Raw genomic sequence first — 19,173 nt, forward strand, 5'->3', positions numbered from 1 at the left:
CTGTCCCCTCCTTTCCTCCACTGGGATCTGCTATCCAAACCCTTTGCTTAGCGAGTGAAGTTCAGCTGAGGGTGACCAGTGCTTAATTTATAATTAAGAGGTGCCAGGGCTCAAGCAAGTTTTTTACTTTCATAACTGATGTGGCAAGTCCGGGGCTATGAACTGCCAAGCCCTGGCAAAAATTAAGCATTGAATGTGACCCCCTCCTTCAGGCAGGCTAAGCACAGTTCTGCTGCCCTTTACTCAGACAATAAGGATAAGGACATTTTATGACCCCCACATGGAATATTAAAGTGATTTGTAACCCAGGACCAGCCAAAACGGATCACTTGGGCAGCACAGCTCTGTCTGCAGGATACCTAGGCAGAGTAGGTGAGTTCATGTAATTACCATCTGGTCCTGAAGCCTCCCCTCCCCGAGGTTCATCACTAGCTGGCGGGCAGAGCTCATTCACCCCTTGCTTACCAATCATAACTATAAATTATTCTGCTGGTCAACATTGCTGAAACAAATGTGCGACACTGTCAGAAAAAACAACAGCTGTGTGAAGCTGTCTTTGTTCATACTTTTCAAACCTATTATACTTTTCCAGGTACAAGTATTTTATCATACACTGTATATGCTTTTAAAGTGTGTATTAATGTTGCAATTTCAATTCAAATTTCCAACCAATGACTACCTTGGCAACACTGATGTAACTAGTTGACCACCGGGGGTGGTGAGGAGGGTGTTGGGGAAATTCAGGAGGGGTGTAGGGAAATCCCTGATTGGTCCCCATCACCCAGCTCAGGCTCCTTGGAGGAGGAGGGGGGAGGCGTCTGGAGGGGGTGGGTGCCCGCTGCACAGCTGGGGAGCCGAGAAGGGGGCCCCGCTTGCAGACGCCCCTGGCGGCTCCTTGGTGCTTTTCCTGCCCTTGCTCGCCCCTTTGCTGGGCTCGATTTTTTTTTTTTTTTTGAAACTGGAGGAGGAAAAGGCGGCAGCTGCGCTTCGCATGCGGCTCCTAACCGCAGGGAGCCCGGCGGCAGCGGCTGTGCGCGGGCGGAGGGAGGAGGATGCGCCCGGCCCCTGAGTCAGCGCCCAGAGTCCGCCTGGCAGCTGCAGAGCGCGGGCGCCCGGGCGCCTCCTAGGGCAGCTGGAGGGAGCGCACGGGGGGCGCAGGAGCCTGGCAGCCCGAGGCGGAGGGCGCGGAGCGAACGCACCTCAGGCGCTTCCGCGGGATGGCCGCGCACAGGGAGCGCGCCCCGCCGGAGGTCTCCTAGGAGCAGCGGGGAGCGGCCGCGCGGGGCGCCTCCTAGGGGTGTCCCAGCCCAGGGAGGGCGCTCACCGCAGGCCCGTCTCATTTGGCTGGGGACGTGCCGGGAGCGCCCGGCCCTCGCCGCGGCACCAGAGGGCGCGCAACCGGAGGCGCCTCCTGGGGCGCAGGGAGCTCCCGTCGCGGGCACCGCCTCCCGCTCCCGGCCGGCCGGAGCCGGGCAGCCCCCCGGCGATGTTCACCCGGGCGGTGAGCAGGCTCAGCAGGAAGCGGCCGCCGTCAGGTAAGGGGGAGCTTCGCGCGGGCGAGCCGGGGTCCGGAGCGGGGCCGCGCGCTGGGGGCTCCGGCGCTCGGGGCGAGCGAACCCCGGGACGGGAACCCACACCCCCAGCCTCCCCAGGCAGGGCATGAGCGGCCAGCACCAGCCTCCTGCCGCTGGGGCCAGACTGGAGGGGCAGCTCCCCCGGCACCTTTGGCTCGGTCCCGATTATAGGATTTGCCCTCGGGTGTTTTTTTTTAAACCAACGATTAACCCAAAGCAGGAGCCAGAGGTGCTGGTGCCTCTCCAGACTCTTCTGGTTTGCAGGCGCCTTTCGGCCCAGGAAGCTTTGGCTTGGTGTTGAGAAGATACAACCACTTCTCGCTTGCGGCCGCAAGCGGCTTCAAGACGAAGAGGAAGTTTAGCTGAAAGAGGAAGGATGGAGTTTTCTTTTTAGTGTGTCTGAAAAATAAAGCACGCCGAAGTGGAATCCGGAGCCCAGCTTCCAGATGTGCTTTGGTTTGTTAACTGTCTTTTCCTTCTCTGCACATGAGTCATAGCTGCTGTGTGACAGAGGGGAGGCTACATTATAAGAAACTGTAACAAACACCAGTGAAAGTAACAGTGCCAAATGACATTAGGTTCAAATAGGGCCCGAGTCTCGGAAGTGATGAACCCCCACAGCTCCACTGAGTTCAACTGGAGTTGTGGGTGCGCAGCACCTCTACAAATCAAGTAGATAAAGTCTCATTCAGGTGCTTTAACTAGCTGGATGGTACAGAGGAATAGAAAGAAGGCATGCATGTATGGTTTCATTGTATCAACCTGCAGATTTTACTGCCTTTCCTCTGAGTTATGCATGAACTACAGCTTTTTATGAGGTTTAGTATGATTGTAAAAGTCCACTATAATTTCTCAAAGTATGCAATTGTGCAGGGCTGCCCGGGGTGGGGGGAGCAAGCGGGTCCTGCAGGGGCCCCCACGAGGATATAATTCTATAGTATTGCAACTTTTTTTTTATGGAAGGGGCCCCCGAAATTGCTTTGCCCCAGGCCTCCTGAATCCTCTGGGCAGCCCTGCAATTGTGCAGTTCTAAAATAGCAAATACATAGCTTTAGCTATCTAATTCTCATGTAATGGACTTGGTAATAGTTATAAAGCGAATCAAAATATGCAGTGGCCGAAAGCAGCGGTGGCAAGTTTCAGATCTGAAACGTCAGTGTATCTGGATTTTTACAATATTCAGATATAATGATGTTAATTAGACGTAAACTAACTGAGTACAGGGCATTATTGATGATTCATATGGCTGTAGAGCTGTCCATTGCTTTTAAGATGCTTAAAGTGAACTTTGGTGGGAGGGGGGCATACATACTTCTGACGTTTGTGTTTGCCTTCACTGATGCAGATGGACACAGTGTACCATGTAGCATTTTCTGTCTTTATGCACCTTTTAATGCTTTGTATGCTTCTGGGGCTATAATATAAAACTGGTAGGTTATGTTTTAAGCACAAGATTCAGAAACTATAATTTAGGTGTAGCATAGTTTTTTCCATTGTAGAGGCTCTACAGGAGGGAGCTGGATTCTGTTGTAGCTCATACATCAACTAAAATTTTAATTAAATTCTGATTAGATAATCTGTGTTACTGGTGGTGACTTCCTAACTAGAAAGAACCTAGTTTGACTTTCAGATCCCAAATTGACTTTGGAGAGCTGTCATCTAGAAAGACCATCTTCTTACATTTGATATGGACGTCATTGACATGGAACCCCAGAATGTCATTTTTAAAGACACTTTTAGAATATTACAGCACTTCAATACAGAACATTTTACAACAGAATTTCACTGACCCAGCAGGTGCAGTGGCTCGAGGAAACTAACATAACATATATTATTCTTTGTGAAATAATTTGGATAAAAATAACAAACTAAGAATCCTCAGTAGCAGCATTACTTCTGGAATGTACAATAAGATTACGAATTTGCAAGTTCCTCATTAAAGCCTTCCAAAGAAAAATTGAGCGTGGCTTTTAGTCTAGGGTTTTTTTTTGTTTTTTTTTTAGTTATGTGCTTGGTGAATGCTTCCAGAGATGCTACAAATGCAGAACATACTTTTAATTTCCTTCCGTATAGTTAAAACTAGAATCCCGTTGCCATCTGTTGTTGGAGACACTCAAAAGAGGATGTTAAGGCTTATGCTTTGAACAAACCAAAACGGCAAAGGACAACTCTTTGTAGCCCATAGATCCTTTAAAATACAGCAGCTACTAGAAAAAGTTGATCTATTGGACTCATCAAGTGGCACTTGGATACATGGAAAGTAAGGGGATTTTCCCTTGTTAAGGAGAACAGTTAAGAACAATTTCTCATTGTTTCATAACCTTGGTTTATTAATTCAGGACTGTTGCTTGTGAGTGGAATGGCATTCTTATGATCACAGAGAAATGCAATGGGCTAAGTGCACTTTTAAAAATAAAAAGCCCATCTGTCAGTATTCACAGCTTTCCAAAGGACTCAGGCCTGATTCAGGGTGAAGAAGGAGCAAATGCATGTGGTGCAATCAAAGTTCTCTCAAGATAAGTTTATAGGAGAAGGGGAAGGATTTTGTTAACTGTTCTGTGAATTGATGCTATTTGTTTAAACACTGGGAACAAAGGAAAAAATGCTATATCGGTACATACTTGGCTGATTAACTGGTCATGTCTGCTGTCTTTTGTTAATAACTTTGCAGAAAACATATATGGAAAAGGATAAGCAAAGAACAGTCATTAAATGGCTGATGTAACAAAGTTTTGTAAGATGCATGAATTTTTGCTGTGTGATATGTTGCCGCAAGGCACAGTTTATTAAAAATTTGTTATATGTCTGTAGTTGCAACGCTTCAGAATTATGGGTAGGGTATTCCAAAGTGCCTATCTAACAGGTGCACAAGTTTCCACTGAAATTCAAAGCGGACTTGTGCTGCTAAATCACTTAGGAGCATGTGAACATCTCACCCCAGGTACTGAATCGCCTGATTATTTGAAACAGTAAGCATGTAATGCTAACGTTTGGTGGTTTCTTCTGTTTTTTAACACTATTCTTTCAAAGCAAGGTCCAGAGCCCGGAGTTCTGATTTGCTAGTTAATGTTAGCATGGAACTTCTTGTTTGTATAATACAAATATTTGCTCTTTCAGATACTGATAGTGTCAAGTGTGGTAGTTAGAACATTTTAAAAAATTACTGTTGCCTTTTCATTTATCACTTATAAAAATATTTATTTACAAGGTGTTTTTGTGTCTTGTGTAATAGTATTTTGTGATGGTCAAAAACAGATAATATAGGATTGCTCCCTAAAATAATGCTGCAACTAGTGTAAGTGCCAAACATTAGCTTTGTTTGTACAAGCAATGACCACTGCACATAATATAAGAAAATGTACTGTGATCCTGTAGTCAGTGGAAGTTTTGTTGAAGTAAAGACTGTATGGTGGGGTCCCGTGTAAAACTATGTTGTGAATGTTTATAATAGTATTTTCTCCACTTATTGGTTTCCTTGTCTGTTGATAAGATAGTGAGTGTTTTTCCACCAAAACAAGAAAGATCAGTTATTTTACATCTTTATCTACTACTGTACATTTTTATCTTCTACAAAAGTTCAGATAGAAAAGCTCCCTTTTTCTGTAGTTCCTTTGCATTCTTCTTACTGGTGCATATAATTATCTGCTGTTTAAAAAAGAAATGAATTACTCTATCATTTGGATATTAGGTATTGCTGGCACTGGCAAGCATGCAGTTTGTATGTAAACTACATGTCAGCATAATTGCAGGGCTTCTGATGGAATAAGATGATCTTATTAATGACAAGAAGAGGGATAGCTAAGAATCAGAGAGCATATTTCATATACTAAAATAAACTTCACCATTACATTCTAAAAATAAATTAGTTGTGAAGAATTGTATATAAATTCCATTATAAGTGTGATTTTTTTTCAAGAGAGTTCAGTAGAACTTTAATAGATTAGTTCCTTGAGTAAGGTCCAGGCAAACCTTTTGCCTATTTTAAGACATAAAGAAGTATTCTCTGTATGGAACACATGAACCTGTTGAATCAGACGGATTTAAGCAATTGTGTATAGAGTGGAGAGCTATGATCTTATTGGGGGCAATTCTTATACTAGAAATATGTATGTGAGTGCTCAGTAACTGAGATGAGGGGTGCCTCAGAACTGTATATAGTGAAAATGCAGAGCTACAACGATTCTAATATTATCAGAAGTATTTGGGGCCTGTTTCCCCACGGCCTTGTACCTTCTGTAGACGTTTACACTTGTGCAGAAGGGGAAAGGGCCTATTATTTATTATGTGTATTATGGAAGTGACCATCTGAAAATGGGGCCCCATTGTGCTAAACTCTGTGCAACACAGTATTGGATCGCTCCTGCCCCGAAGAGTTTCTGTGGAAGTAGACGGGAAAGACAAAGGGTAGGGGGAAAGGGAAGTAACATGCAAGCAGAGTGAACAGTGGTGGTCTGCAAACATCCTGTTAGTGCCACAGTATTTTTGGGAGAGGTGTGGGGAATGGAGAAGTGGGTATATCTCATTTACATTTTTAAAATTCTTTGGGTATGGTTTAAGGAGGAGGAGAATAGCTAAATGAAAAGACAAGAGAGGGGATATTGAAAAGTAGGGCAGGGGAAAAGGAGGAGGGTAGGAAGCAGGGGAACTTAGGGGGTAAATAGAGTAAGACTGAAATGAAGAGACTGTGAAGGAGGGGTTGGAGTGAATGGCCAGTGAGCACAAGGGAGAGAAATTGTAGAAAGCAGTCTGATGATATTGCCTGTGCGTGCTGCAGTTGCTCCTTCTGGCTAGAGAATTTTTCTGGCCCGGGCGGGCTGGGTCCTCCCTTGAGTTTCTTTTTGCCCAAGCCCTTGAGGCTTGTTGGGGAAGGTGGCTGCCACATCGGACCATAGCCCCACCACTCCATGACCACTTGGGGGAAGTTAGCATTGCCAGTGTCACCCGACTGGCATGATCCTTGTGCCCTGTCCTTGCAGAGAGGCATCAGGTGGGGAGGAAGTTCTTTGCCCTTCCTCATCCCCAAGGCAGGCCACAATGTGGTCTGTTGTCTAGTGTTCTAGAGATATCATGGAAAAAAGAAAAGCACGGGTCTATCTTGGGATTCTAAAGTCAGTCTGCTTCAGAGTCCTCTCAGAAGTAAATATCCATATTGCCTCTCGTCTCTCATGTTATGTGCTTCTGCCATGCTTTTTAAAAAACAACGGATGAGTAACCGTTACAGTCCATTTTGCTTGGTAGAGCAAAAGAAGACTAGACATAAAATCCAACTCCCCTAAAGGGTATATCTAATAGGTCTGGTTCGCCACTGCTCTGCCCATGGGGTAGTTATTTACACTTGTGAGTGGAAAACACTGCCATTCTGATTTGGTCACTGTGTACAGACAGTGGATATTTGCAGAACATGAGAATCTGACTCTATACAAGTAACAATATTTTGCACATTCTACCCCAGGATCCCAACATGCCTTGTACACACATTAATTAAACCTCACAACTCCCTTTTGAGGAGAGAAGGGGAAACTGAGGCATGGAGAAGTTAAAGTGCCGTGTTCAAGTTCACACATCAAGTCCGTGGCAGCTGCCAGGAAACAATCTAAATGTTCTGATTCCCAGTCCTGTGCTTTCACCACTAGACCACAGTTCATCTCAGGGGAAACTTTTTTTCTTTTTATTTATATGTACAACATCATAGATGTTCCCGGTGCTTTACAGACAAATAAGTTATAGTCCTGGTCTGAAGAAGTTACAAGGTCCAGATCCTTCTTATGCATGGACTTCTGCATCTCTATGAAAGAAGTGCAGGATTGGGGGCTTACTTAGAGATGACAAAAAGAGGGATCACAACAGATGAAGGAGGGACATGCTAATGAAATGGCTTGTGTATTATAGTATACTCTTAGTATGTGTCCCACTTGCTTGTTAATTTAAAATATCTTCCTTTTATTCTCTTTATATTTGGTTGATTTGGTGCATGAGGGTGAGTGTCTCCTCCTTACGCAGCGATACGTGAATGGAGTCTATGCAACTTGAGATGCTTTGACCCTCTTGCCGAGTTTTATTCCCCATGGAAAGAGGAACTCCTATGAAAGATGTCCATCTGACTGTTATCAGAGAAAACTCATCAAAAGACCTCAAAAAAGCCTCCAACAACCAAAAGCCACTTAGCACAATAGGCTTTTCTGGAATGCCAGTTTTCCATAGGTTTTCAGTTTTGGCATTTATCATTCTAGCTATCTGCTGATGTTTGAATCTCTACTCTGTATAATGCTTTTTCATTTTCTTCTTCTTTTTTTCTTTTTGGACAACTGCTATAATAGTTTAGGTCCACACTTGAGGAAGAGCCCTAACCTGGGTCCAAATATGTATTGAGAAGATCCATATTTTTGAACAGTGGCTTTGTTAAGGTGAAATGAAGGACTTATAAAAATAAACATGCCAATAAATAGAAACGAGATACCAAACTGTTAATAGAATAGGGGTCTGATCCTGTTCAAATTCCTTACATGAATAGTCCCATTGACTTCAATGGACTACTTTGGTGAGAAAAGTGAGCAGGATTGGTCGCTACTTGCGTAGCTTTCAATTACAAATGCCCTTTTGTATTTATTATTAATAAGGTGACCTAAGTAAGAGCGTTATTGATTACAGTGGGGTTTTGAGTGTGCAAGGAATGTGTAATTAGACTCCCAGTCTTATAATGTCTAGCAATCTTAGATAGGATTTTAGGCCTGACCCTGAATGGCCAAGACTCCCGCTGTTTTTATTGGAAGTTTTGGGCATGCAGCGAATGGAAGATCACACTCGCTCTGTGTTTATTATAAAGCTTTTCAATTCAGCAGTAAAATACTCGGAGCCCTTCCAAGAAGAAGGACTGCAGAATGGTAGCCAGTGAAGAATTTGTTTCTATCTGGCCTCAGCAGCCTGCGGTTTAATAAACCCATCTCTTGTTAGTCAGTCAGATGTAGATTCAGCAGTTAGACCATCTCTTCCTTCTCCTCAGACTTCGGAACATTTGTGAGAATGCTGTATGGCGTATTAGTCGGATACAACCCTGCACTCTTTATTCAGGCAAAACTCCAGTTGACTTTAGAAAATCAAAAGTAAACTGCCCAATAGTATGTGTCTTCCAAGACTGCACGAGACAGTTCCACTACCTGTCTAGCTGCCCTCCCAGTAAAATGGTTTGATCTGTAGGCCTCATCACCTCCTAAACAAATCATCACTTTTCTTTCTCCATCTGTGGCCCCCACTCTGTCATGAGTGTTCATTTCTAAAAGAAATCTCATCTAGGCAGCTTACCAAGATTTGTCTCATAACTTCGGTGTGGGTGATCTAAACCAGCCAATAGCACTGACAGTGCCAGAAACAAGCTCGCAGCCCTTTTACAACTGAGGCCCTGGTAGTAATGTTCCATGTCCATAAGGCAAATTAACTCAGATAAGACAGTGACATTATCTGCTCTTGAGTTCCCTGATTGTAAAGCAGCTTTTACATTTCTTAGGCTTTGCCTTCACTGCAGGGTTAGCTTGAGGTTTTGCCCCCAGCCCGACCCTCATCCACACACAACAATTTCTATTCTAGCTCATTAACTGGGTTGTCAGGGTGGGCTGAACCTTGACTGCTGCTGATGCTTGAACTTGTAAAGCTGTGGGGATGCCGCAGCAGGAGTTACAAGAGCACATCAGCTGCTAATCAAATCGCTCTTTTTAGCCTGAGTGTTGTTTGCAGTGTGGTCGCTCCACTCAAATCAGGTTGGTGTGAGTGGAGTAACTGGATTGTACTAACTCTGAGCAAACTGTAGCAGCGAAAACAAGCTCTTCGAGACGATGCAGAATGGAAAAATACATGTTTCTTTTCAGTGCGATCACATCTCCTTTTAAGAAAGCAGCTATGACTTGAAGGGGTTGAGGAGGGTAGTGATGGGATCAGAGAAATGCATGTTCATTATTTTAAAGCTGGTGTATTTATTTTTCAGAGATAAATGACAGCGATGGCAAACCAGGCAGCAGCCAACAAACCCTAAAAGGAACCTCAAGATGGACTACATCACTAGAGAACCTCCTAGAAGATCCAGAAGGAGTGAAACGATTTAGGGTTGCTATCTTAACTATTAATGTTTGCATAGACTTTAAACAGCATTTGAAGCTTAATATGTATCCGCATTAAATAATGGTGGTGTACCAATGGCATAAGGGTATACATTTGTATATAACTAGATGTGTGAATTAAGCACTGGTGACAGAATAGTTGAGTTGGGGCATTTGCTATGCTTTTCACATGGTATCCTCTGCCAACAGCCTATCCTTGGGCACAGGGGAAAAGATTGGTTGAACCTTTCTAACCAGAGAACAGATGACAGGCAATTTCATGGGTACGACAGGAGTAAGGGTTAGAAAGCCACAGTGGGCTAAATAACGGAGCAGAAGGAAACTTGGTCTTTTCTGAAATATTACTGTCTCCTGTCATGTAATATCCACTACTGGGGCTTGATCCTGTAACCCTTATCCATATAAATTATTCCAATGACTGCAACTGAGCAAGAGTAACTGAGTACGGGCCCGATCCTGCATTGTGACCCGGGCAGGTGAACTGAGCAGAGCTCCTTTAATTTCAGTAGGGCTCCATGTGGGAGCAGCAGTCTGCCCACACCGATCACAATGCAGGATTGTGACTCAAGTATGTTGGGGGTGGCCCATCAGCCCTCAGTCTTGCAAGCCTTTTATCATGCTAGTAATCAGTGTAACTATTTGCATAAATAAAAACTATTTGCTTGAGTAATGATTTGCACAATCAAACCCAGGGGCTGCGGTGAAGTGATTTTATACAAGACCACTGTGGAAAGTGCTACTACTATTACTAGACTGATCCAAATGCTTTTAGAATTCCCGGTGCCAGCAAATAATTTAATCTTCCTTTTTTCACATTTGACAGTGAAAATTGAACATCCCAGAACTATAAATATTTCAGTCGTTGTTTTTATACACATGTTAAATATATATATATATTTTCCATTTTAAAAAATGCTTTGCTTTAGGAGGAATGTGGTTTGTTTAAACACTGTCTGGCGAGTGCAAATACATCTTTTGATTTAATTTACTTTAAGATAATTTATTGTTACTGATGATCATGTTTAGAAGCACTTTCATTTGCAGTTTTTGCCGGTAAAGAATGTCAAATGAAAATAGACTAGAATCCCAAGTGATCTATGAAGCTCATTAAAACAGATCTTTATGCTTATTACTACTGAGTTTGTGTATTTCCTGTGTTCTTTCTGAATAACAATTTTAAATTGATCAAGTTATTTAATGATGATAGATACATTCCTCTCATTAGCTGGTTGACAGAATTTAAGACTAGAATTTAGCTAGGCTAGTTCTTATGGATTGTATTTTTTAAAACATTGAATATGTTGTTTGTTTATAGTCCAGTAGCACCTGCTGCTCCCTAGGTGGTGGCTTCATTTTGTGCTGTACAAAAAATAATAAAAGACAATCCTGGGCCCAAAGAGCATCTCGTTTCTACAGACTAATAGTGGGAGGGGAAATAAACATCTGAAAAATCAGACCCTAACATTTTACTTTTTTTTTCTTTCCCCAGGAATTTTTAAAGAAAGAATTTAGTGAAGAAAATGTTTTGTTCTGGTTAGCATGTGAAGAATTTAAGAAAACGCAAGACAAGAAACAGGTATTTCCTTCAAAATTAAACTTTACCTGTCAAAAAAGATTCCATGGTAGCATTAGGGGTTATAACCTGTCTCCTACTTACGTAGTTAGCTGTATTTCATGTACGTGCAAACAAATATATTGAAGGAATGTATCAGAAATCATCAAAACTAGATCTCGTTGTAGCTAGCTAGTAAAACAAATTTTATTCTGAATCAGAATGAAAAGCCAAAATTGATATTTCCTGTGAAATCAAAATTCCAAAATAATTCAGTTTGGAACTACTGAAATGTTTCGTTTTAATAATGTCTAATCATTGTTCTTTGATAAAGCTAAACATGTTTTGTTTCAATAATGATGTAACTTTACAATATAGACTCTATTATAATATATTTAATATTTGATATATAATACATATAATTAATTATTTTACCAAATACAAATTTAAATAAAATGAATAAAAACAAGAAAGTTGAAACATTTTTACTGTATCAAAATGAGATGTTTTGACATTATGGAACCAAAACAGTAGAAATCATTTATTTAGACTTTTCCCCCTCTCAAAAATTTCTTCAAAATTAGCATATTCCTGTGATTTGTTTAGATTTTGACTGAATTACATTTTCGACAGAAAACTGTTCTGTTGAATATATTTTGGTCAGCTCTAATCATGACCTCTTTATGCTGCATAGGTGCCAATCCTGCAATTGGATTCACATGAGCACAGGGGTCTAATTGCATTTTCTGATTGTGAGATCAGAAGCACGTTATGTGGAATCAGGCCTGAAATGTTTACTGGTTTTCTGTTTGTTTGCTCCTGCAAATATTGGAGAATGTTTCGACAATTAACACATGTAATTTGATTAATGTTTTAGGCTGAGACGTCCAAAGGAAGTTAAATGCCAAAATGCTATTGAATGTCAGTGGGAGCTGGGTGACTAATTCCCCTAGGCCTCTTTGAGAATCCCAGCTTTAGACTTTCTATGTGGACATCAAGGGCTAAATTATGGCCTTTGTTGCTGGACGAGCACTTTGCAGCTGGATAGTCCAAGTGATGGTACTCTGCAGGGAGATAGCGCTAGGGAGTTTGCTGAGCAGAACTCTTTACACCTGCTCTAGAAAGGTGCATTGTACACTCCCCAGTGTGCCGGCAACCATCAGAAATAGGAGGGATGGTACCCTTAGTACCATTAAATTGTTAGCCTTCAGAGGGAGTCTTGCAGGTGTAAGTCAAGGTTGGATCTAGACTATGATGTTCGCTCCCACAAGACACAGGAATGACTATGGATCAAGGCTGGTTGAAAATTTTCCCTTAGAACTGTTTTTTAGCGGAAAATTGGGTTTTCAGCAAAATTAAGTGTTTTGTGCAAACTTTTTCTGTTTGCCAGAAGCTGGGAATGGGTGACCGGGGATGGATCACTTGATGATTACCAGTTCTGTTCATTCCCTCTGGGGCACCTGGCACTGGCCACTGTTGGAAGACAGGGTACTGGGCTAGATGGACCTTTGGTCTGACCCAGTATGGCTGTTGTTATGTCTGCTTTCCACAGGAAATTTTGATTTGTCATAAAAAGAAAAAATTTACAACTGAAAACCAAAATATTTTTAAGTATTCAAATTTCTGCCAACAAAAATTCTGCAGCAAAGGAAACACATTTTTCAACCAACTCAACAACAGACCTCACTATGCCTAGAACTACACAGAAGTAATGTCTTGGGCTTGGTTTTCCCTCAGTAAGGTCTATGCATACACATATAGATGGACATACTCAAAATGGAAACAACTAATCAGGTTGTTTTTCCTACAGTCTGGAAAGGAGAGAGATTGGGATGAGGGGGGAATGATTTTTGTTTCTATTTTAAATATTTCTGTTCTGTATTTGGGGAAAAACAGATGATATAGTCTCATCATATGGTGATGATAACACTCTTTCCATTCTGCTAGTATCTCTGCAGGATGTGAAACAAGCTACTAAAGTTTGACATTGTAAAATCAGAAGGTCCCAAAAACTTGCATCCAAGAGCTTGCTGGATCATTAATGTTGATCTTCAGTAAGTCTTGGAGCACTGGGAAGTTCCAGAAGACTGGGAAAAAACTAATGTTGTGCTAATTTTTAAAAAGAGTCAGTGGTAATTATATGCCTGTTAGTCTGACCAAGATAATGGAGTGGCTGATATGGGACTTGATTAATAAAGAATTAAAGGAGGGCAATGTAATTAATGCAAATCAACCTGGGTTTATGGAAAATATATCCTACCAAACTAACTTGATATCTTTCTTTGATGAGATTATAAGTTTGTTAAAGTAATAGTGTTGATGTTATATTTAGACTTCTGCAAAGGATTTGACCTAATACTGCACAACATTTTGATTAAAAAACTACACTAATATAAAATTAACATGGTACGTGTTAAATGGATTAAAAACTGACTGATAGGACTCAAAATTTAACTGTAAAAAGAGACTCGTCATCATGTGGGTGTTTTTCCAGTGGGGTCCACGGGTATTGGTTTTTGGCCCTATGTTATTTAACATTTTTATCAATGACCTGGAAGAAAACATAAAATAATCATTGATAAAGTTTGCAGATGATACAAAAATAGGGGGAGAGGCAAATAATGAAGAGGACAGGTCACTTAGCAAACTGGTTGCAACCAAACGATATGCAGTTTAAGATGGCTAAATGTATACATCTAGGAACGAAGAATGTAGGTCAGACTTACAGGATGGGGGACACTATCCTGGGAAGCAGTGACCCTGAAAAAGATTTGGAGGTGGTGGTGGATAATGAGCCGAACATGAGCTCTCAATGTGACACTGTGATGAAAAGAGCTAATGCTGTCCCAGGAAGGATGCATAAACAGGAGAATCTCAAGAAGGAGTAGAAAGGTTATTTTACCTCTTCGTTTGGCACTGGTGCAACTGCTGCTGTTTTACCATGTCCAGTTCTAGGGTCCACAATTCAAGAAGGATGTTGATAAACTGGAGAGGGTTCAGAGAAGGGCAATCAGAATGATTAAAGGATAAGAAAACATACCTAGCCATAGACTCAAAGAGCTCCATCTCTTTAGCTTAACAAAGAGAAAGTTGAGGAGTGATTTGATTATAGTTTATAAATACTTACATGGAGAACAAATATTGAATAATGGACTTTTCAGTCTTTCGGAAAGATATACAGGCAAGTCTCATCTTACGCCCATTTAACGTGCGTGAATTCAGCTTTGTGCGGTCGGCAAAAACAAAAACAAAAAAAAAGAGAGAAAAATAACAATTTTAATACTGTACCTGTAGTGTGGGCGATTCCGCCCACCATTACACTCAATGTAATTTTGACTAGAAGCGATTTTCGCTTTATGCGCTGACAGCGGAACGTAGCCCCAGCGTAAGATGAGACTCACTTGTAACACCATACAATGGCTGTAAGTTGAAACTAGACAAATTCAGAATGGAAATAAGGTGTACATTTTTGATAGTGAGAATAATTAACCATTAGAACAATTTAGCAGGGGTCGTGGTGGAGTCTCCATTACTGACAATTTTGAAATAACGATTGGTTGTGTTTCTAACAGATCTGCTCTAGGAATTATTTTGGGGAAGTTCTCTGTGTTATACAGGAGACCAGACTAGATGACCACAATGATCCCTTCAGGACTTGGAAGCTATGAATATGTAGGAGCTGCTCAGATATTACCATGATGGCAGTTGTTTAAGTTAGATAGACTGGCACTGGGTACATTAATTAGCTCTCACTTCAAGCCCTCCTAACACAAGTGGCAGCATTCTGCCTGGCTGTTGTCCACATGGTTGAGAAGCTGTCTGTGCCCTGTCTTCACCTCAGCATGCTAATTGCAAGACAAGACTCACGGGGCCTAATTTAGCCTTGGCACAAAAGCCATTACACATAGCACCTGTTCGGTCCTTGTTATTACAAATCACTGCTGAAAGTAACCCACTGTGCACAATATCACCTTGGTATGGTATGTGCAGTATGTAAGGCCTGGTGTCTAGATATGCCTGTTCCCTTCCCTCTTCTTCCAAGAGAACTTACTTTCTTCACTGGTGGATGTGGATCTGGCATTGCAGCTGGTTCGCAAATAGGGAGTATCTTTTTCTTCACACAGGCTAGATGTTTTCTGTCTGTATGATGCACAGTGGCCCAGGCCCTGCTCGGGAGTTAGGTAGCCTCCATTGTTGCTTAAACAGGTACCAAATTGTATTCTAAGATGGATACTGCACGAAAAGTCCTTCTGTAGGATTTTGCAGTGGGATGATGACGCTTTTTTCCTTTGAAAAAACTATGCAGATTATTTTATATTGTTTCTATTTTAGGATTGTGCACACAGACACAGGAAATGGTAAACAGACATACAGAGATAATAGTGCAATGAATCCTCAGATGAATTGCCATATTGAATGGACAATGATTAACTAGTTCCCATTTACCTTCAATTATTCAGTACCAGTTTTTACGTAATGTACGCAGTCAGCAGTCTAACACTAACAAAGCTTCTGGAGGCTAGAAGAATTATAATACATTATGGATTTTCAGTAGGGTTTAAAAGTTATTGCAGATCTATCTATCTATCTATCTATCTGCTTTACAGAATTAAACAGAAACTTTAAAGATAGAAATCATTCTGTACAGTATTTATTATAGCATGAAACACTAATTTGTCTCCTGAAGGTTATTTCTGCAGCAATCACTGAAATACTACATCAGTGAGGGAGTTAATTTGTATATTATGCTAATGTGATGCTTCCCAGGGATACCCAGGGTTGTGAGGCACCTTGCAACAATGTGGCCTTAGTGTGAGGAGGCCTTATCTGTCTCTGCTGGGGCCCTCACTGTCACTCTGCAGGTTAGCAATAGGCCCACTCCAACCCTGAGCCCTCCGAGTGCCTCCCTGGAGTGTCAAGGCCTTGGTATTCACAGATTTGCTGCTTCCAAGAAGCAGTACACCCAGCTTACCAGTTCCCCTCAGATCACCACTCCGCTTAACACACAACACTTAGGGTATGTGTACACATTCCGTGCTGTAGGGCCACAGCTGTGCTGTTACAGCGTGTCTGGTGAAGACGCTCTAAGCTGATCGGAGAGAGGGCAGAAACTATCTTGGTGGGAGAAGCTCTCTCACTGACATAGCACTGTGCACACAAGCGCTTATGTCGGTGTAACATATGTCACTCAGGGGTGATTTATTCACACCCCTGTGTGACATAAGTTATGCCGACATAGGCTGTAGGGTAGCCGTAGGCTGTGTTGTGTTTACAGTGAAATCAAACATAGGGTTATTTAACAAGGCATACAGATTCAAGTAACAGTAAGTAGAACTATTGGAAATAAATTGTTACATATGAAATAAAATCATAACATGCATTCTAGAACTTAGGTTTAATTAACAAGGTACTCTCATGTCTAATAAAATATTGCAGATCAGTGCTTTACTGTCGGGCTGTGACCCTCTTTTCACGAGACAGCCACACCATCAGCTTGCTTCCTCAGTGGAGGATAAAATCTTGTCCCTCCTGCTGTTTTTTTTTTTTAACACAGTTGCAGACTATTGTCTCTTACCCAAGGAGGTCTCCTCTTCACAGAATTATTTTAGGTTTCTTTTTAATTTGTAAATCCTTAGGCCAACACCTGGCCCATACAGTAAACACACCCGGTTTCCATGGATGCCCATTATTCTATATGCTGATTGAGGTAGCCCTGAGTCCTAAGCCTTTTGGGCCTATTTTCTTGTTAAATGGGGCCTGTCCTGCGGTACTAGGGGTCAGAGGCAGGTTTGAGGAGGTGTACTGCCTTACTAGCAACAGCTACTGAAGACATTATGCCTGCAGAGACCAGGAGCCGGCATGGTACCTCCAGGCGTACTGTGGAAAGTATGCTCACAAGCAACAGTTACTACCATCTATAACAAATACTATACATGCTCCTGCATCGTAACCTTGCCTATTCTTATCAGTGTGTCTAGTGGGCGAGGACAGTGTGTCTAGCTGGCAACACTGGAGCCTCCTATCCTGTACCGGAAGGATGCCAGCTGCTAAATTAGTACACAGCAGTGTCTTTTGCCTTCCTCTTCTAGTGCCCTGCCACAGACACTGGAGCAGCCATAATTTGGCCCTGTATAATTTGCAGTGTTTTCTCTCACAACAAATACTATTCACAGGCAAAAACGTTTAGGACAGAATGAAAGTTGCAAATAAGTGCCACTGGCTTACAATGTTAAAATTCGAAGAGAACACAACAAGCTGGTGGCAGAACCAGGAACAGGACTCCTGGCACTCAGCCCAGGGCTTTAACTGCTAGCCTGATCTGCTCCTTCATGTGGATTAAAATGCCTGATGCGGCAGGATGGTACCTTGCATTCTCTACCCCTTGGGCAGTAGTTTTCACTATAAATTCAGAAGTCCAGTTCACACTCTTATAGGGCCGGATCCAGAGCCCATTAGTGAGAAGGGGAAAGACTTCCATGGGCTTTGGATCAGTCCCACATCTGTTAAAAAAATTCAAAGAATGAGACTTTCCTGCTCTTTCCTTCTTTAGCCACCTAAGTCTTTTGTCCCTATTTTTCTATATCTGTGTATTCAAAATTTATTAAAGTCATCTCCCACCACATTTTACATATTTGTCTTTTCCGACGGCTTCTCTACACACACCTGCACTGATTTAACTTATGGTGTCATTTTTAAACCAGTTTAAACTGGCACAGAAGGCTGTGTGGACACTCTTATTTTGGTTTAAACCAGACTTATTTCGATTTAGATTAAACCCATTCTTTATCAAATTAAGCTAAAGCGGAATAATGGTTGGGTTTTTTGTTTTGTTTTTTGTTTTGGTTAAAGAGTTCACACACACAGGCTGGTTAACAAAACTGTTGCAAATTCGTGCACAGACACCCTCCAGGTGAGTTCAGACCCCCCTAGTAGCCTAAATGGCTTAAAAGCATCTCTCTATGACACAATATTATTGTGACCTCTTGTGTCAATCTGTAGCATAATTTGGCTTTGCACAAGTCTGAATAACGTCAGGATGAGGATTACATAAATGTGCTGGTAAAAAGTTTTTGAAATACCTTTACTGCTTATATTCATTAATTGAGGGTCATGCTACCTCTCCCCAGCTTGTCACCATCAGTGCCCTCCACAATTGGGCTGATGACTCATGCAATGTCATTTTCAGTACCTCTGCCACATTAACTCTTTTTTTTTTATAGTCACCCCTCTGTTAATTAGTTAATGTCAGTAAAGCTGATCACCGGACGTGCTATGTAAATGCTGATTAGTGTTCTTAACTAGAAGTATTGTTATGTTCAGTAGCCAGCTTTCAAACAACTCAACAGTTTTAAAAATATGTTTAAAACAATAACAAAAAGCCCCACCACTAGTGCCTGGTACACTTCTTCTAGCACCTGGACACTATTATTTTATAGAGCAAAACTGATTCTTGTTTAATTAACAACATGGTTTTTTTTTAATTAAAAATAATGGTGAGCATTTCATTAGAATTGGTTGTATGCAGTTGCTGTGTGTTCATGATTTAAAAACAAACAAACATCAAGACCTTTTGTATCTGCTCATAATGTTAAAATATTTCTTCCTTTTCAAATGCACTTTAAAACTAAACACAGATAGGGACTAAGAACTATCCAATCATATGGAATCTTTTTTACTTTTCAATCATGGGAAAAATTTAGCAAAATGCTACAGTGAAGATTCTCCTGTTGCATATGGTAGCAGAAATATATATAGCACCTTTCATTTCAATATAGCACTTTTCATTTCAAAGGATCTCAAAGCACCTTGCAAACTTCATATGTTCAGGAATTTCTGCTGCCACTTCTAGGCTGGAACGTGCCAATGGTTAAACAGAGCTCAGCAATGCTAAATAACAGTTTAAATACCAGAGTCTAGCTTCTGATGAACATCTGGGGTT

General features: G+C 41.5%; 1 protein-coding gene across 2 annotated transcripts in view; it reads left to right on the top strand.

Annotated features, from left to right (window-relative positions):
- Positions 1 to 984: 984 nt before the first annotated feature.
- The window catches only part of RGS10 (regulator of G protein signaling 10), a 28,542-nt gene continuing 10,353 nt past the window's right edge, over positions 985 to 19,173 (top strand). Inside the window, exons 1-3 of one of the 2 annotated variants that reach the window (XM_045025828.1) lie at positions 985 to 1,535; positions 9,550 to 9,668; positions 11,172 to 11,258. In XM_045025828.1, coding sequence (XP_044881763.1) covers positions 1,487 to 1,535; positions 9,550 to 9,668; positions 11,172 to 11,258 — 255 coding nt within the window. In that variant the 5' untranslated portion in view covers positions 985 to 1,486. Of the gene's footprint in view, positions 1,536 to 3,699; positions 3,835 to 9,549; positions 9,669 to 11,171; positions 11,259 to 19,173 lie in introns of those variants that run through there. The other variant, XM_045025829.1, reaches the window with a different exon arrangement.

Source organism: Mauremys mutica, chromosome 7, assembly GCF_020497125.1.
Source record: "Mauremys mutica isolate MM-2020 ecotype Southern chromosome 7, ASM2049712v1, whole genome shotgun sequence".
In the NCBI taxonomy this organism is placed as follows: Eukaryota; Metazoa; Chordata; order Testudines; family Geoemydidae; genus Mauremys; species Mauremys mutica.